This window comes from Gamsiella multidivaricata (genome assembly GCF_025024155.1).
Source record: "Gamsiella multidivaricata strain RSA 2152 chromosome Unknown BC939scaffold_28, whole genome shotgun sequence".
Taxonomy (NCBI): domain Eukaryota; kingdom Fungi; phylum Mortierellomycota; class Mortierellomycetes; order Mortierellales; family Mortierellaceae; genus Gamsiella; species Gamsiella multidivaricata.
Genome location: NW_026251736.1, coordinates 313,191 through 331,378, shown reverse-complemented (window position 1 = coordinate 331,378; position 18,188 = coordinate 313,191). Strand labels below are relative to the sequence as shown.

General features: G+C 49.5%; 7 protein-coding genes across 7 annotated transcripts; 4 read left to right on the top strand and 3 right to left on the bottom strand.

Annotated features, from left to right (window-relative positions):
* Positions 1 to 308: 308 nt before the first annotated feature.
* Positions 309 to 2,800, top strand: BC939DRAFT_483959 (uncharacterized protein; the record flags this gene model as incomplete). The annotated part of the gene is given in 5 exon segments (XM_051559226.1): positions 309 to 538; positions 662 to 1,280; positions 1,296 to 1,790; positions 1,894 to 2,002; positions 2,109 to 2,800. The coding sequence occupies 5 exon segments, from the start codon at positions 309 to 311 to the stop codon at positions 2,798 to 2,800; spliced, it is 2,145 nt and encodes a 714-aa protein (XP_051412858.1).
* A 3,371-nt stretch (positions 2,801 to 6,171) lies between these two features.
* Positions 6,172 to 6,776, top strand: BC939DRAFT_502701 (uncharacterized protein; the record flags this gene model as incomplete). Its single annotated transcript, XM_051560310.1, has 2 exons — positions 6,172 to 6,303; positions 6,387 to 6,776. 2 exons carry the CDS (start codon positions 6,172 to 6,174, stop codon positions 6,774 to 6,776), a joined length of 522 nt encoding a protein of 173 aa, XP_051412857.1.
* Positions 6,777 to 7,618: 842 nt separating this feature from the next.
* BC939DRAFT_449870 (uncharacterized protein) lies at positions 7,619 to 10,047 on the bottom strand. Its single transcript, XM_051555437.1, has one exon. The coding sequence runs from the start codon at positions 9,934 to 9,936 to the stop codon at positions 7,642 to 7,644; it is 2,295 nt and encodes a 764-aa protein (XP_051412856.1). The 5' UTR covers positions 9,937 to 10,047; the 3' UTR covers positions 7,619 to 7,641.
* Positions 10,048 to 10,535: 488 nt separating this feature from the next.
* On the bottom strand, positions 10,536 to 11,376 carry BC939DRAFT_449868 (uncharacterized protein). Its single transcript, XM_051555436.1, has one exon. It carries the CDS (start codon positions 11,207 to 11,209, stop codon positions 10,604 to 10,606), a length of 606 nt encoding a protein of 201 aa, XP_051412855.1. The 5' UTR covers positions 11,210 to 11,376; the 3' UTR covers positions 10,536 to 10,603.
* Positions 11,324 to 13,954, top strand: BC939DRAFT_140337 (beta-lactamase-like protein). The gene is made up of 6 exons (XM_051550145.1): positions 11,324 to 11,445; positions 11,533 to 12,104; positions 12,210 to 12,390; positions 12,474 to 12,563; positions 12,666 to 13,009; positions 13,113 to 13,954. The coding sequence occupies exons 1-6, from the start codon at positions 11,437 to 11,439 to the stop codon at positions 13,678 to 13,680; spliced, it is 1,764 nt and encodes a 587-aa protein (XP_051412854.1). The 5' UTR covers positions 11,324 to 11,436; the 3' UTR covers positions 13,681 to 13,954.
* Positions 13,955 to 14,269: 315 nt separating this feature from the next.
* On the bottom strand, positions 14,270 to 14,947 carry BC939DRAFT_502697 (uncharacterized protein; the record flags this gene model as incomplete). The annotated part of the gene is made up of 3 exons (XM_051560309.1): positions 14,270 to 14,530; positions 14,648 to 14,788; positions 14,870 to 14,947. 3 exons carry the CDS (start codon positions 14,945 to 14,947, stop codon positions 14,270 to 14,272), a joined length of 480 nt encoding a protein of 159 aa, XP_051412853.1.
* Positions 14,948 to 15,757: 810 nt separating this feature from the next.
* BC939DRAFT_476686 (uncharacterized protein) lies at positions 15,758 to 17,885 on the top strand (the record flags this gene model as incomplete). The annotated part of the gene is made up of 5 exons (XM_051558612.1): positions 15,758 to 15,860; positions 15,973 to 16,586; positions 16,685 to 16,807; positions 17,113 to 17,330; positions 17,390 to 17,885. 5 exons carry the CDS (start codon positions 15,758 to 15,760, stop codon positions 17,883 to 17,885), a joined length of 1,554 nt encoding a protein of 517 aa, XP_051412852.1.
* Between the last annotated feature and the right edge of the window lie 303 nt (positions 17,886 to 18,188).

Below are 18,188 nucleotides of genomic sequence, written 5' to 3'. Positions count from 1 at the left end.
TACAAGCACAGCCCGTGGATATCCCAGTGCCTATTAATAAATAGTCGCGTTTTTATTTGCCCCACGACAGACAGGGGTGCCTGATGAAACCCCTTAATAGGAGATCGACCAGCACCACGGGATCCATGTCTCCACAACAGGACAGACGCGTCTCCTTCCACCCTCCAACACATCGCCCCGATCAAAAACAAGACGCGACAATCACCATTCCCATCCACACCACCTTGCCCACCTTCAGGGACATAGCACACAGCAAGCCAGCGAACAACAGCAACAACAACAACAACAGACAGACAGGCACCTCATCCATGTCAGGAAACGTCTACACGGCCGTCTACTCTGGCGTGCATGTCTACGAGTTCATGTGTCGCGGCATCGCCGTTATGCGTCGCAAGCAGGACTCTTACCTGAACGCGACCCAGATCCTCAAAGTCGCCGGTATGGAAAAGGGCAAGCGCACAAAGATCCTCGAGCGCGACGTCCTCACAGGTGAGCACGAAAAAGTCCAAGGCGGCTACGGCAAATACCAAGGCACATGGTAAATAACTCGTCTTGTCAATTCATATCCGATACTTCCTAAACTCGGAATGAACAAGACAGCTGCACTATCCACTGCCTTGTAAACTAAGGCGCTAATACATGCCGCACCTTCTCGACATAGGATTCCATTCCAAAGAGGCAAGGATCTCGCAATAGAATACAAGGTCGAGCCTCTGCTACGCCCGCTCTTCGACCACAACGTCCTCCCGGGTGAGATCGACAATGTCACACCCACCAAAGAAATGGTAATGGGCCAAAAGACCGCCCACAGCGTCAAAAAACAACTCAAGGGATCCGCCTCACCACGTACATCCTCCACCAAACGTGCAAGGAGCTCTTCTGCAAAACCAGCAGCCGGATTACAAACCTTTAATGCAGCCTCCATGACCCCGTCCCCGCTCCAACCATCCTTTAATGCGCCCTCGCCCTCGATACCACCATCTCCTCGTTGGAGTTCAGAGTTACCACCACGGAAACGAATCAAGGCCAACCAGTCGCCCTCGCCCTATGATCGGGACTATTCAGTCGAACGCGACATGATCATGGACTATGAGCGCGATGAAACCGAACTTTTGCCGTCCAGCAAACCAGCCATCGATAACCAAAGCATAGACGAGCTCCTAGAGGGCGTCGAGAAATACCGGTCCATCCTGATGGCCATTTTCCTGAACGACGAGACTGAGGAAATCCCATCGTTGCTAACCGACCCCACGGAACCAGAAGATCTGGATATCGATCTTGTTATTGACGACCAGGGCCACACAGCTCTGCATTGGGCCGCTGCATTGGCGCGAATTCCGGTTCTAGAACTCCTGGTTCAGAAGCATGCGGGCGTGCGCCGGGTTAACCTCAATGGAGAATCAGCACTAGTTCGTGCAGTCCTCGTGACCAACAATTTCGACAGACAATCGTTCCCACACCTGCTCGATATCCTACACCATGCAATTCCACTGGTCGACCGCAAGAACCGGACATTGCTGCATCATATCGCGGTCACAGCGGGCATGCGTGGTCGCGCAGCGTCGGCTCATTATTACATGGAGTGTTTGCTGGAGTGGATTGCGAGACATGGGGGTGATTTCTCGTCCTTGGTCGATGTGCAGGATAAGAATGGCGATACGGCACTGACGATTGCGGCTCGTGTGGGCGATCGGTATCTGGCAAAGTTTTTGATCGATGTGGGCGCAAACCGGGAGCTCGAAAATAAGGTCGGATTAAAGGCTGGAGACTTTGGTATCGACGACATCCCTGTAAGTTTCTAGCCCTCGTTTTATGTATTGTTCACGTTTTTGAAAGGAATATCCTGAAGCTGATATTGATCTTTAAACATTCTTCCGATCACGATAAAAATAGTCTGGGCCAACGGAACAGCCATTCATGCCACGCAATTACGTCCAGCCGCCATCGACAGAGCTACCCATAAGTGAACAGAATGCAAAGCGTGGTAGAGAAGTTGTATCAGGTAAGTACTCCTCTTCTTTGCTAACATCCAATGTTCAAAACCATTCATGTGTTGTATCTATATGCCGAATGTCTGATCGCTTTACCATCCAAAAAAACCTTATTAGTCGTGCAAAAGATGGTCGAAGGGTTGGATTTAGAGTTTTCGCAAGAGATCTTGGCCAAGAACAGTCAGCTCAAGGACACACAGGTGCTACTTCGACAGGCCACCCGCGAACTCACAGAGACACGGAAGACCATCAGTCAGTGTCGCTCTCAGGTCCGACAGCTGGAAGAAGCCCATCAGAAGATCAAGAACTTGGAAGCTTCGCTAGACGAGGAATCACAAAAGACCCGTCGCCTTAAGGGATACACTGGCAAGACAACCCGGGCAAATGAGGATATTGATTCCTCGTTCAATGTTCGGAAGCCAGTTCTGCATTCTACCACTGGTTTTGGCAATAACGACGGAGGCACCATGTCTGAGCAACCTACAACAGATCTGACACGGGAGAGGATAGCAGAGCGGGATGTGATCCAGCTCCGGTCCAGAGTGTATGCCTACCAGAAGAACGATGAGGAGCTATCACGAGAGCTGGCCGAGACGAGGAGCAAGACTTCTGCAAACGAACTACTCTGCAAGAAGGTGATTGCCATCTGCTGCAATATCCCGCTCGAGAGAGTCGACGATATGCTGGTGCCCCTGACCTTGGCGGTCGAGAGTGATGGCGCCAGCTTGGATCTGTCTCGTGTCGCAGGGTTCATGAGCCGCGTCAAGCAGCAAGAAGCCTTGGCTGCCTCTGCATCCAACAGCGCATGATAGCGCCGTCCCAGTCAATCTTGGCTTGCCATTTTCTTGTATGTATGTATACCATCCCACATCCGCAATGTAAAATAAAAGAGGGTGCTTTGACGATCATGATCCGCCTCGAGTCCGCAGGAGTTGTATTTGATCCCCACGATCGTTCGCTTGCCTCGGTCGATTTCGCTTTTATCGATATAGTAGATGATGTCGCTTTGCTTGTGCGTTTGAGGACTTTCGAATTCAAGTCATCGTCAAGTCGCGATCGAAATACCACCGATGCTGTTTGGATGTCCTCTCCGAGATGTCTTTGTGTGTGCCATTGCTACCGTAACGAGTCATTTTCGTTTGCTTGTCAATTTTGATGACATTCATATTCTGATGGCGCGCGGACTTGGTAGTGTAGGCACAGGCTGACGCAGCTATGACCGAAGCTGCAGTCCTTGTTGATAATGCTACTGACATCGCGACCAGTGACTGGAGCAGTGATTTACGACCAACAGCTCCGAAGAGCGAGTATGCGTGTGATAACCAGCCTCATTGCCAGTATGGCATCGACTCCAGGCTTTCTAGTTGGTGTTCACGATGAAAAAAAATAAGATGAAATAAAAAATAAACTGTTGGTAGGGAACTTCATTCGCAATGTCATTGAAACATATTGGAGGAAACAATGCTTACCTGGATGATAGTCCATCTCTTGGTCCCTTCCACTGCCCATCGGCCGCACTTTTTTGCTACCCCTTCACACCTGCCTTTCCCATCGTCTATGGCATTATTCCATTCGTTCACTCTCTCTTGTACCTTGTACACATTGGCCATCTCCCGTCGAATTCGCGACCAGCAACCCCCGGGTCTCGGAGACTGTTGCTCTTCAGCTACGAGAGAGCGGTCTGCTGTTCGGCCACAACCAGCACTGCTCCCTGCCTCCTCGCTACCCGCTCCACCACTACCTTGAACCCATCACGCACTCGCCCCTTTGCGTTTGTCCAGCACTAGGTCTGATTAGACTGGGGTTCTAATTATGAGCGGACGGTACATGCTTGATGCCGCGTCTCACTCGAGGTTAAAGGGAGCGAAGGCTGCAAGAGAAGCAGTTCAAAGAGGGACAAGAGTTAAAAGGCGAGAAAAATGTGTACAAAAATCCATCATCCACAAGCACAACAGCAAATAATGCATATCAACTATACCTTTGTGCACTCCAAGCTCCTCCGTGATGAGACTCAATGGACTGGGTCGCGCTGCCATCGAGGCCGTTATGATCAATTGCCCAAATGCGGCAGAGTGGAGTAGCATCTGCTGCCTGGTGGAGAAAGGGACATTGTTGGAACCAAGTCGCAAAAACTCTCTGGCGCTAGACTTTTGGTGCCAGAAAAAAGAACGATGCCATTTGTATCCACCAGAGGGGGAGTAGCAGAAGTTGGACATTCAAGATATACCTTTCTGAGACTCTACTGGCCTCTGTGGTGATTCGCTGCAGTTGTATGGCTAATGCAGCTCTTGGATCACTGACCGGGTTGGGTCTTGCTCGGATAATGGAGCAGAGACACAGATGGGCGAAGCAGAGGGGGAGTAAACAAGTGTGAGAAAAAAATAAGGGCGTTAGAAATTAAAAGGTGGGCTCAGGCACAGGCGCAGCATCTTGCAGCCATGGGCACAGATCACAACTCACGAAGCAGAACGATCAGCTCCATTCGCACAGTAATATACTGCGAGACACCGCGGCGCCATTCGTGTCATCAATAGATGGATGGATGTATGGATTAATGGGAGGATATTCTGTGTGTGTACAAAAGAAAAATGAAAACGGTCGCATCCTCATACAATAAGTACGTGTGCCTCTACGTACATGGTGCCATTCTGCGGATGAAGAAACTTGGCTGGCACTCCTCTGCCTCATGAAAGGAGCGGTGTCCCAGACGCATGAAGGTGTCTTTGCAAGGAGCGATGCATCCATTCTTATGCTGTCAACGATTACTCATAGCACTATGACATGTCGTGCTTCATACGAAAAAAATAGTCGCCGTCCTACTATGAGAGCGGCCAAGGTCCACCCTCGTATTCGATATGGTCGGCTGCGTTGATTAGCTAACCGACTCTTGAGGACTCAGAGCAGTCGAAGAAGCAGGATGTCTGCAGCGCTGTTTCGATTATGTGTGTGCCAGGAAAACTTCTTCTTTGATCGCTGTAAAATACGGTTGGAAGTTCACTTCAACAGCATTACTGAATAAAAGTCATGCGCTGTCTCATACATGCAAATTGACTGCTGTGCTTTTGAACAAAGGGTCCCACAATTGCAAATGGACGAACATGATCCAACGGTTTGATCAGTTGTTCCGAGTGACTACCGCCTTCCAGTATAAAAAGACCATTCTTTTCCCTTCTCTTCTTCCTCATAAATGGCTCAGACCTCTATGGTCCTAGACAATGGCTAGCGGAATGCAATGACCTTTTTGGTACGCACTCTTCCCCTGAAAGTCTCCAGCGTGAACGTGACGCGCACTCTAATCCCCACACACAATGGGTAGACAGGGACACTTAATGATGGGGTCGGGCACGCATACCTAGGAGCGAGCAGAAGCACCAGAGTTGTTGACCATCTGAGGATCGAATCGCATTATATTGCGCGGTAATGCGAACAAATTTTTGAAGGCCCCCTTTGGGGCCTTATTCTCTTTACTTCACTACAAAAAAAAAAAAAAAAAGGGAAGGAAATAGTCGTGGGAAAAGGGAACTCATGGAGAACAAGACAGGAGCCATGTGCAATGCCCATGTTGCTTTCTGCATTCATCCTGAATCAGATCGTTTTGCCCTGTTTCGTCTTTATGTCAACACAAATACAGCATCCATGGAATGGGTGTGTATGATCCAACTTCCCCAAAAAAGATGGAGATGCATAGCGCTCACCCGTGAATATGCTTGTTTGGCCTCGCATTTATTGAACCATTTACATATGTTTCTATGAACGTACAAGTCGACAATTGGTGGCGTTGAGTGACCCAATGGGGGCAAAAGTCGAACCACACGGCTACGCATCCAGGGGAGATCGTCGGTGGTTCAAATAAGGTTAGCGACTGGTTCAAAATTGGTGGCGACTTGAACCTTAAAACGCGCTTTTTTTTTTTTTTTTTCTGTTGCGGGAATGTCACCATGAGTCAGGTGGACGATGCTCCCCCCAATGTACTTCATCCATCCATGCGTATGATTGAAGTTCACAGGCCATCTTCATAGAACTCACAATCACTTTTTCTAGTATAAATACCATAAGGAAGGCACCAAGAAATCCGCCGTTCCTCCCCTCTTTCCCTCACTCTATCTCTTCCCCTACGAACAGACCAAGGACGAGCCCTTCGTATACCCACTTACCCTTCCAAGGACCAATATATCTAAATATGCCTTCAGTGACTGAGCGGACATCTCAGCCCTGCTTCTTCTATGGCTCGCTCATGGAGCCAAGAGTCCTCAATGCCGTCACTCGTCCAAAGCCAGGCACCGATCTCTTTATCGTCCGTGCCTCTGTCAAAGTAAATGCCGTCGATTAGCTATCGACACCGCTCAATAGCCATTTCTTTCCTCTAAAAACATTCTCTCGTCCTCTTGCTATCAGGGCTACACAAGGTACACATACCACAACCAACCATTTCCTGGAATGATCGTGTCCAAGGACCCCAATGAAATTGTCGAAGGTCTCTTAGTCTTTGGACACTCTGATGCAGAACGTCGTAGACTCGACCAATTCGAGGGACCAGAATATCCTCGCACTTCACTGCCTGTCACCATCCATGGTCAGGTCCCTGCCCGGTTCACAGCTGAGAAGCAACAGAGCTACGAAGCCGAGTCCACCGTCGACGCATTTGTCTACCTCTTCACAGGACCCCTCGAACACCTTGATTTGAATAGACCCTGGGATTATGAGGCATTCAAACGGGACAATGTCGTCGCCTGGACTACCGCCGATGATATATTCAAAAGCATGATCCTGCGTTCAGAAGAGTGATTTTTTTTATTTTTTGTTTTTGTGAGAGGCACCAAGTTCAAGTTGTTATTTTCGCTCTAATTATTGATCACTATAGTTTTCGTTGGGTGTTGGTGTATTGTACATGTTCAGAACAAGAAAACAAGTCAGAGATAAAAGAAGAGGGATAGAGAAGAGCAGTCAACTGTGGGAGCTGAAAATAAAAAGTTCTGTGCTTGTCGCTCGCATGATATGGTACAAAAGGTCGCAATGATAGTTATTTTACAAAGCATGGGTGGCCGTGAATAAAGAAAATGCGTGAAGACATTGCCGCAAAGTACAATAGAGTGGCGTCGCATCCGAGTCTATGGAGGTTGTCCTGCTGTGCCCACTATTCCTCATTGACGGCTCGAGCGACGCTAACATCGGGCTCTGCTGGCGGTGGTTCAGTCACGACAGCTGCAGTTCGACAGACTGGACATTTGTTTGCGCCCGTTGTGAGCCACTATGACAGCGAAGAAAGTTGGTAAGATGGAAATAAAAGGGTGAGTATGCTGCCTCTCAACATTTGATAAACATAACATTGACAGGGTATAGGCCAGTGTGTTTACCTTGTCGATACATTCCAAGTGAAATCCGTGCCTGCATTTGAGCGCGCGCATGTCTTCTCCCTCCTCATACTCGCTCATGCAGACTAAGCACCTAGTGCCATCGCCGAGTGTTGTGATGTTGCGCATGCCTTGCACTTCGTGCTCGAAACGGCCGACCGGAAATCCTGCATTGTCGATTGCTTCCTGCGTTGTCGTGATAGGACGAGCAGGTCCGATAAGATTGGAAAGCATCCAGAGATCGTCATAGTTTGTGCCTCCCTCACCATTTGCACCCGCAGCCATCAAGCTGTTAATATCTATAGTATCAAAGAAAGGGAAATAATATTAGCTATCGTTCCTGTAAGATTGTCACGATTCGAAGTCCAGTTCAGCATTGTCGTAAGCTTACATGCTCCAGAAAGTGTCATGACAACCCACGGCGCTCGCTGGCGCTGTCGTGACCTTGCCGCGTCAGTATCATCAGAATTGTCAGCCGTAGCTGTGTCGGTCGAATCTGTATCAGACTGGCCGTCAAGAGCGGGTCCAGTCAAGAACATGATGACGGCTTCTCCAACGTCATCGCCGGTGCGCTCAGTCTGGCCTTCGCGCTCTCCGTCCTCATCATCCTCTTGACCACCTGCAGCACCTCCATGGCGGGATCGGAGTCCTGCACCAAGCCCGCCACCAATCTGGATGAAGCGAATAGTGGTTTGGTGTCGTCGGGGTCGCGCGGTAGTGTCAGGATCGGATGCTGCCGTGCCAGAAGATGAGCCAGATGATGTGTCTACACCGATCACAGCGTCAGCGTCCGCGTCGATGCCGTCAGAGCTTGTACCCTCTGCGGATTGAGAGTTTCCACCAGACTCAGTAGACCGCTCGCCTTCCACATCATCTCCTGTGGTAGGTCGGACTCCTCGACTGAAGTCAGCAAGCAGTCGTACAAAGAATGGAAGGTGATTCAACAAAAACTGCGACCTGTCTATGTCGTTAGTGGTAGGATGTGTTGTATTGTCGCCTGCCTGAGTGTCTGCGGTGACGTCTTGCGCGTTGTCCTCATTGGTTGTCTGCGTCAAGGATCTTTCGTCGGCATTTGACTCATCAGTAGGTTGATAGCCTAGAAGGCCTCTCACGCTGGATGAGCGGAGGCGTATGCGATGAAGAGCTGCGGAAGTGCGGTCCTCATCCTGACGGTCCACCGTCGAAGAAAAGCCGCCATCAGTGTTGTCGCCGGATGATTGCGTGCCGTCTGCTATACGCTCTTCTTGATCCTCTGTACGAGCATCCTCTAAAGTAGCTTCAGCAGCAGAAGAGGCGTTATCGTGGGTTTCCTGCAGCGACTGCACAAACTGCTGATGAATTAAATCAGCAACAACCTCGGCAGTGAGCTGGCGTCTGGCGCGCGATATTGATGGGCCAGCGCTGCCTGACGTCTGTCCGTCGCGATCCATGCCCGTATCCTGCTCATCTTCATCGTCCGAATCTGGTCGGATGGGCAATAGACTTGACGAAATTGAAGTTCCTCCGCGCGGATTCGAGAATCCAGCAAATAGAGAAAAGTTGTCTGAACCGGCATTGTTGCTGAAGGCTGAAGAGGCGGGCTCCTGTGATGCTCTCGTTCTAGAAGGTGTTGATGCAGCACTGCGGGAAGGAGGCCGTTCCGTTCTCGAGGCGACAAAGTCGGTGAGTGCAGGGCCTTGATGCTGGTGCTGCTGGTGCTGCTGGTGCTGCTGGTGCTGCTGCATATGCTCGTCTGGTGCTGAAGCCGTGCTTGCTGAGGTGAGAAGCTGCTGATCTGGGACTAAACCGACAGATTCAGGATCGATGTCCATGTATTCGATGCTCGAGCTATGCGGGACAGTCGAGCTGGGCGAGGCATTGATGGGTGGACCGACTGCAACAACACTGGATGCTCTGCTAGAGCTGCGTGTACTACGGATCGATTGCTCGTCGTACATGCGCTGTACTCTGGTCAGACCACGAGGAGTACGCCCTCCTGAGGCTGTGTTGGGGGGCTGTAGACTAGGGGACCGGGTCGAGGACCGAGGAACCAGACCAGAGCTCCCTGTTGCTGCGGCCACTATACTGGGACGAGAGGGAGGTCGTTCAGGCCGAACAACAGCTGCGCGGCTGATGTTGCTGGTATTACTTCCAGATGCTTCCGGTCTGATCGTTTGGGATGTACTCGTGCCAGATGTACTCGTGCCATCATTGTCTTGACTTGAATTAGTGCTGTTCGAGTTGGATGAATTACGTGAGAGTAGAGGGTAGAAGGACGAGAAGAGGTTGGCTCGACGTCGCCTCTCTGTGGTGGAGCGCAGCACTCTTGAAGACGAAGACGAGGGTTGTTGCTGGTTTAGTGGTTGCTGTTGCTGTTCATGCTGTGGCGGCGGTGGTTGGTGTTGATGGACCATGTGTTGGTGATTGCGGTCGCTGTTGGAGCGGCTGAGATAGGGTGCTTGATTTAAGGATGACGAAGGTGGTGAGGCGGTGTAGCGGGCTGAGGGTGTAGAAGGAGAGGCAGAAGAAGACGGGTGGGTGGAGCGTCTTCCGTTTCTGAAGGAAGAGTTGGAAGAAGGTGAGGAAGACGAGGGTGTGGAGGAAGATTGACCCATGGTCGACCGGTCTCGATTGTCAGAAAGAAAAGGAGTATGGGTATCAATAGGAAGAAAGAGAAGGATAAGTGGGGAGGATATATTGGTGGCAAAAGGAAGAGGAAGAAGTGAAGGAAAGAAAGGAGAAATGCAAAGAGTGCACAGAATAAATATATGTATTTCCGAGTCATTGGGATGGGATGAGACGCCCTCCTTCGAATTATATTTCCTTCGTTGGACTTCCACCCTGCACTGGATCACAGGGCCATAATCGCCAGAGGCCGAGATGCTGGATACCAGATACTCGGTATCATCTTTGTCAGCAAAACGTCTTACTACCACCAAGAAAAAGACCAGGTCGTCCACCGCCTCTTCATCCTTCTACCACATGCCCAATTGTATCTTCAGAGTGCTCTTGAGAGCAATTTACCCTACCTCGTTAAAGTCAAGCCGTGAGGGCCGGTCTAGCCTTCACAACCTCACCTTGCATCCCACGCATAAATGCAGACTCATCTATAGGCTGCCGTGCCTAAACTCCATAAACAGCTTACTCAGTTGCTCAGGCAGGCAAGAGGCGCATTGTGTGAGCCACAGAACCAGGCTGTGCAGTTCACGAATCATGTGACAAAATAGTGATCTTATTCAATTGCGCGCAGACACGTAAGACAAAAAGTGTGGATCATGGCAGCTAATAAACGTGTGGGTTCTGGAGATATTGCCGCTGTCGTTCAAATTCCGCCTTGAACTTGCTCTGGAGACTGTGGAGCACCTGCGAGATGGGATCCTGATGTTGACGTTGCTGTCCTGTGCCGTATGCGTCTGAGCCCGTTCCTCCTTCGCCTCCGCTGGTTACATTGATTACGAACCAGATAATGCTTGTAATAACCGTGATGATGATCGAGATCTTGATGAGATTCAACACCGAGCGCACGACCCACGAAACAATTCCGTATACGATCCTGAAAGCCACATACGACAGCAAGGCAAGGAGGATATATGTCGTCAAGGGGGTCTGAGATGCCGTCAATGAAGCAAAGGTCGAGTTGATGGCCGAGAAGACCATGGAAAGTGCAGACATGAAAGCCGACTCGAAGTGCTGGCCCTGGTTGTCACCTTGTTTTTGTCCAAAGTACGTTCGCTCTCCAGAGTAACTGTTGTAGCCATTGACAGCAGCGGTCGCGGACGTGACAGTGTTGAGGGCCATGTTGATAACGGCCATAAGACCTGCGACGGTGTTGTTGCCGAGGACATTGGACAGGATGGGTAAAGCGCCCTGGACGATGGGCTGGTTCATGACTGGAAATTGCTACCGGAAGTTTTGACGGTGTATGCGGGGGTGTTTCTGAGATCGGCAAAAAGGATGAAGGGAGGTCAAGTGCAGTGGACCATTGGCGCGTCAAGAATGAGATATACAGAACCCTTAAGTCTGATTCTGGTTAACTGTTGATTACTGTTGAACGAACCATTCAAACCACAATCACAACCATAGCCGCGATCAATACGCAGGAGCAGGAATACGGGATGCGACTGGTACAGTAATTGCTCAGAACTCATAAACACAAGTGCAGACGATGGCCATGGCGTCCCATACTGATGTCGGCTCTTCGTTCATTTCAGACATCACTTTTGCCAGACGGGGAGCCCAACTGTATGGTCCTCAAGCTGAGACAAATGCTAGTACTTCTCGACTGTGGACTCGGTCAGGAACAACTCTATGCCATGCCGGTGAGGGAAGGAGGCCTGATAGAAGAGCAAAAGGAAACGATACTTTCTGCAACAGCATCCTCGGCGACAGATTTGGATACTAACCCGCTCAAACGGAAACATGCCCCTACTGAGACGACTGACATCCGACAGGATTGGGCGTCGTTCCTCAAGGCAACCGCCGCACAGTTTCCGCAAAAAAAGAAGTACCGTGGATTGAATACAAATGGATTAGTAAAGGACAGCACATATATGAGCAGTGTAGAAGCAATCGAGTCCAATACGAAATCATCCCCGACACAGAGGCACCAGGCGACGCATGAATATTTATTCAAGCTGCCCGACTTTTCAGGAGTGGATCTCAAGTCGATTGATGTTGTTCTCATCTCCAACTACAACCACATCTTGGCATTGCCCTACTTGACTGAATTTACGGGTTTCCAGGGTAGGATCTTTGCCACTGAGCCAACAATCGAGTTTGGAAGGTAATACTTTCACTGCGTGAATACAGACGCGGATCGCATTCGAAATGCCCAATGTTTATCAGCTTGTTCACATTTTGTAACGGTTATCCTTTGTGGCTCTATTAGGCAGTTAATGACAGAATTCGTGTCATTTTTTGGGAGCAGCGTCTCGTCCAATCCACACGAAGTCATCGATAGAAAGAAATTGGTGGCACAATCCGGCTCTGGGCTCTATCCCGCATATACCCTCACAGACATCAAGGCGTGCATTGACAAGATCCAGCCAGTGCGCTTCCGTGAGCATATTGTATGACCTCGCTCGCAACACTTTCCTCCGCGATTTGATCTCAAGGCTAGCAACTATTAACGAAATATAGTTCAACGCAATAGACACTGTATGGCTCACTCAAGTTAACCGCCCACAGCGCAGGATACTGTCTCGGCAGCTCCAACTGGCTTATTCAAATCGGAACAGAAAATGTACTCAGTGTGATAGCTAACTTCTCAAATTACAGGAGGATTTTATTGGCAGCACAGAATACGATATCTAATCGCCATTGCCGCCTCTCGATGTTATTCTAGATTGCATACATGTCATCCTCATCCACGCAGGTCAACCTTCATCCGGATCTACTTGATGGAACACTGCTAGAGCACGCTAGCACAGTGATCGCGGCAGATCTTTCGCCAAAAGGAAGTATCACATACGATCTCGGTGTCAACGAAGTATGCGCCAACATCGCACGGACCATTGCACGGAAGGGCCATGTCCTTATTCCATGCGCCATATCTGGATTCCTTTTCGATTTGCTTGAGGATGTCCATCTTCATCTCAACAGGATGGGGCTAATTCACCAAGTCCAGTATAGCTTCATATCGCCAGTCGCAGACACAGCACTGCAATACTCTAATATCCTTGCAGAGTGGTAAGCAATTCTTTATACTAGGGGTTACGAAACAAGTGAGATTTCCTAAGAGACCAACAGAATGCTAAGAGAAGTACGTTCTATTAATTGCGTGTCCTTGTAGGATGGCTCCTCGGAAACAAGAGATGGTGTACTTGCCTGAGGCGCCTCTACTGCATGCTATTCTCCTTGATAAGGCGCAAGCCAAGAACTACAAGAGTGTCCATGGAGCGTTTTCATCCGACTTAAAATACCCCTGTATTGTCTTTGGTGGCCACCCTAGCCTTCGATCAGGACCTATGGTGAATCTTTTGCACATGTGGGGAAAGAAGGCGAACAACTCTATTGTTTTTATCGAGCCACGGATCGATGCGCATGCCAGTCTGGAGCCATACGAGGGTCTCGAGATCAGTCGTAGTATATGTCCTCTCGACACCCGGCTATCAGTGGATCAACTTGTCGATATCATGAAAAAACATAAGCATCCTAAACATGTCTTGGTACCGGTACATGTTACAACCTCCATTCAATCAGACAGGACAGCAGAGCTTACGGACGCCAAAGGGACAAGATCAACATCGTCAATGCGATGGTCAGCATATAAAGTGGGCGAAGCCATACAACTTGACATGGGATCTCTTTACGAGGCAGTTCTGCTATCAGAAGAGGTACGGCAGATTCGACTTGGATAAGAGCAATGAATTTGAAAACGATAATAGGGTCTAACATTTCATTATTGTGAGTAGTTGGCAAAGGGGATATACCCGCAATCGTTTGGAAGCACTTCATACGCGCCTGTGTCAGGATCGCTCTCGATATACAATAACCAGATGCAACTCGAGCCGGCTTCAGTTGCAGCCCACCAGATTCTATCGCTCCATAGCCAGCGGCAGCTTCGCGGCATCATGAACCTTCAAATGCTGCTTGCTGGACTTACATTGGTAATGCTCATGCGATGCCCGGCATGGTCTTAGTTTTATATTGATAGTTTCTAACTGTTATGAACCCATCCTATGATAATTTTAGATCGGTATCGTTGATCCAACGGTGACTGAATCTGGCACCGATAAAGAAGATAGCCCTGGGGAGCCGGAAATCAAGGTCGAGTTTGAGTTGGAGGGTCAGCCAGCTTGCATCATTATACGGGAGAGTGAAACTATTGTGAAATGTGAGGAGAGCGCCCGTCCATTATTACGCGAGCCGATCCTGAAGTGCTTTCAGTCATTGTGAATAAAGACGATGATCATTCGTACGTTGTTGACTCTATTGTTGCTGCTATTATTATTCTTGTTCCCCTTTCTGGTCTTGCTGTTCGTGTGCAAAGTCCAAACTGGTCTGCATCCAGATGGTGACATGATCTCGTTGGAATGTCTCAAAGTCCCATTCTCTCGCGCGATCTAGGTATATGTGTGGCCCGGTGAAAACGTATACGTATGCAGAAACGAAGTCTCCGGCTGCCAATGGCTTTGATTGCCCCAGTACATTGTAAACACCCGGTACTGGATCGAGCACCTGCACCTGCAGCACCTCCTTGGTGTATTCCTAAACAGAATGCCAGAGAGCGGGGAATAAGATTTTAATGGTCAATCTTTTTGCTGTGGACCCTTTTGTCCTCGTTCGACTGGCGAAGTCAGCATGATCCTCCTCCCTTCTCCGTACCGAACCCTCGAATTGGTCCAGCCTGAAACGGTCCATCATGGTGTGGCCAAAGACCAAGAGTCCCTCGACGACACGGGAGGTTTCATCGGATGCAACCATGCCTGGGTATGGCTCATTATGGTAAGGATGTCGAATGTAACCCTACATTGATAATAATAAAATGGCGTTAGACTGAAAGATGCAATAACGTGTAAGAGAGACACTGGAAGAGGATGACTTTACCTTGATGGAAGCACGAACGGTGTAGAGATCAGCCTCGGGGCCAGGACGGGTGACAGAATTCAGGATTCTGGGTTCCATGAGTGATCCATAGAAGAAGCATGGGTGTGGATCAGCCGCGAGGGACATTTGCAATCAGAGTGGTGAGTGATGGAGAATGGGATGAGGGCTCTGTCCGCAAAGTACAATACCATTTTTTTTGATAACTAGGACCCACGGGTCTGCAAAGTAAGTACCACACCCACACTGTCCGTAGAAATTTGAACCTTATCCAAGTGAGACGCGTCAAGGAATGCAGTAGCCTGGTCTCTCAAACGTAGACCACATACAAACATACAAACATACAAACATACATTAAGCGACAAAAACCACCTCCCTACGCAATCAACCTTCCAAGCATGCATGCATGTATTTGCGGTGTCCTTCTTCCCATCCATCTCCGGCCATTTGTCTTTATGGTGGAGCCCATGACATTCGGGCAAGACCACGACAGGGATACGCTGAATTCCGAGAGCGGGACCACACTTGCTCTTTCTTCCATTTTCAAGAGAAAGATCCACAAGAGGCAAAGCCAACTGCTGACAAAGGCTCGTTTTGACTAAAAGACGCGTCAAAGCTGCCACAGTGTCTTTTCTCACCATCGCCATTCAAAGACAACCGCATGCACGCCTGTGTATGACCAAAGGCAATAAAAAGTGACCACCATCATCGAAACGAGCGAAGCGGTTTAAAACTCCATGAACAAAACTCACCCGCCATCTTTTTTTTTCATCTACCATTACAACAGAAGAAAAAGAAAAAGAAAAAAAGCACTCTTCTATAACAATTCATCCCCTACGTGTTCGCGTCTTTCGATTGACACTTTTTGTTTTATAGAACACACCGATCGCCATGGCCAGAGCAACAACAAGACCTCAACATCAATCTAGATCTGGTAGTGCCTCTGCAGAGGCATCTCAGGAGGAGGAGGAGCACACTGTCACCCAACCCACACGTACGTAACAATCCTCTTTTGGTGGTAGCCTCGCAACCGCTACAGATCTTTAAACACTGACATTCATTTCCTTACATTCTTCGTTCTTCTTTTAATTACGGCATCATAAAAGCACTGGAGACCCCTCCTCAATCTCAACCCACTGTGCCTTCTCGTGCTGCAGAAGGGGACCCAGAGGATGGACAAGGCCATACTCGACCTCAGACTGAAAATCGAGAGGAGCAATCCCAGGCACTACATGATGGCGACCAATCCGGAGAGGGTGCGAAGGATGGTGGAGAGGGCCATCAAGAAGGAGATGAGCAGAAAGATAAGCCGGGGAAGGAACACGATGATGGCGGCGAGGAAGGAAATGACCAGGACGTGCACGAAGGAGAAAACAGTGGTGAAGAAGAGAATGGAGAATACGAAGCGGACGAAGAGGATGAGGAGGAAGGAGACGAATACAGAGACGAGGAAGAAGAGGAAGAGGAAGAGGGAGAAGAAGACGAGGAAGAGGAAGAAGAAGACGAGGAAGAAGAAGAAGAAGAGGAAGAAGGAGACGAGGATGAAGAGGATGACGAGGGTGATGGTGGCCATGAAGAAGAGCAGGAGGAAGAAGTGGAGGAAGAGGTTGTGGTCAAGAAGACCAGGAAGAGTACGCGCACGTTTCGTAAGCCATCCTCCAGGGGTTCCAAGGCACCCGAGAAGGGCGAGGATCACCCTGATTACATCGAGATGATCTCGGTAAGCGCCACCAATTTCTTCTTTCCTCGATAATGCACTGTTGTCTCGTTCTTCCGCTAACCTCTCCGGTATACCTGCGCACCTGACTTAAACGATAGCGAGGCATCCGGTACGAAAAGAACCGCAATGGGTCGACGCGGTCCTACATTAAGGACTACATCAATAAGACCTACAGCATAGATCTCACGACGATCGACGCTCACTTCAACAAGGCTGTCAAGGTAGAGCAAAAACCCACCAACGCGTCGCGAATGGTCATTTGATGCGAGCAGGTCCACAAGATAAAGAGAGGATCATTGATATCGAAAGCGACTCTTCTTTTCTCCCTTATTCGATGTCATTCCACAGCTCGGCGTGAAGCAAGATATATTCAAGTATATGAACGGTATGTCTTATGTCTGCTTATCTTTTCTCCACCATCCAGATCAATTCGTTTGCTTGTCGCTCCACTCATAAGCCATTTCTCATGACATTCAATCGTCCAATATACTTAGCCAACTACTCTCGCCTGGCACTTGTACCAAAGCGGAGAACAAAGGCAGTATCTGCTCCAGCTCTGGAACCCGGGCCCAAGAGCAAGCCTACGGCGATTACATCCTCCGTAAAGGTCAAAGGCAAGGTATTCGCTACGGAACCCGCTTCCAAATCGAAGGGCAAGAGTGTTGCAAAGAAGACAGCAGCTTCTGAAGCCCCAGCAAAAGCCAAGGCCAAGGCCAAGGATGCTGCCCTGACGACGAGAACCAGGTCAGAGCCTGCGGCTACAGAAAAAGCTGGACCCAGGACGACTAGGTCTTCAAGTAAAGCTGGTGCCTCTTCCTCCAAATCCGCTGCCAGCACATCGAAGTTGGTGGCAACTGGGGCCAAAGCCAAGGCAACTGCGGCCAAGAACAGGATGACTCCAGCGAAAACGAAGGTAGCGCCTACGAGAGCAAAGGCAACTACTGCTTCTGCAAAACCAAAGTCGAGAACCATTACCACCAAAGCCAAAGTAGCCACAGGCAAGGCAGCAACAACCAAGGCGGCAACAGCCTCCAAATCCACGGCGACGAAGGGCAAGCAGTTGGCCAAGACCACTGTCGCAAGCAAGAGAGTAGCAGCGTCCAAGACCGCTCCAAAGAAGGTTGCTATCACGCGGGGAACCAAGCGAAAAGCGGACCAGATGCAGGAGGACGATACTCAAGAGCAGGTTCGCGTTTCGACACGCGCCAAAAGGAGCTCGACCATGGCGGGGCCGATCAAGATCCCGAGAACTGGATCGAATCCATCAGCAACAAGCAGAAGGGCCAAGTTGCAGAGTAGGGCATCTTCGCAGTAGAGTGAGACTTGTACTTGTCGCGGAATGGATGTGTTGTAATAAATGGATATCACGTGCGTGTTGCACGAGAATATGACGTTCCAACGCGTGGACCCGACGTGGCAATCCCATCCAGGAATGCCAGTACATGGTTGATTCACGTATCTGTCTGTATTCATCCTTTTCTCTCCTTTCTGTGGACTAGACTGGGCTGGATCACTGTTTCGTGTCATCCGCAAAAGTCCACACGTTCGCACGTCCCTTTTCGAAGAAGAGGCCCATCATCCGTCCTTCTTTTGTATCCACCT

Bases quoted from the DNA above. Each gene is read 5' to 3' on its own strand.
- BC939DRAFT_449870 (XM_051555437.1), bottom strand. From the start codon at position 9,936: ATGGGTCAATCTTCCTCCACACCCTCGTCTTCCTCACCTTCTTCCAAC.
- BC939DRAFT_449868 (XM_051555436.1), bottom strand. From the start codon at position 11,209: ATGAACCAGCCCATCGTCCAGGGCGCTTTACCCATCCTGTCCAATGTC.
- BC939DRAFT_140337 (XM_051550145.1), top strand. The intron at 12,564-12,665 runs GTACTCAGTGTG...ATGTTATTCTAG, and splicing joins TTCAAATCGGAACAGAAAAT to ATTGCATACATGTCATCCTC. The intron at 13,010-13,112 runs GTAAGCAATTCT...GTGTCCTTGTAG, and splicing joins TCTAATATCCTTGCAGAGTG to GATGGCTCCTCGGAAACAAG.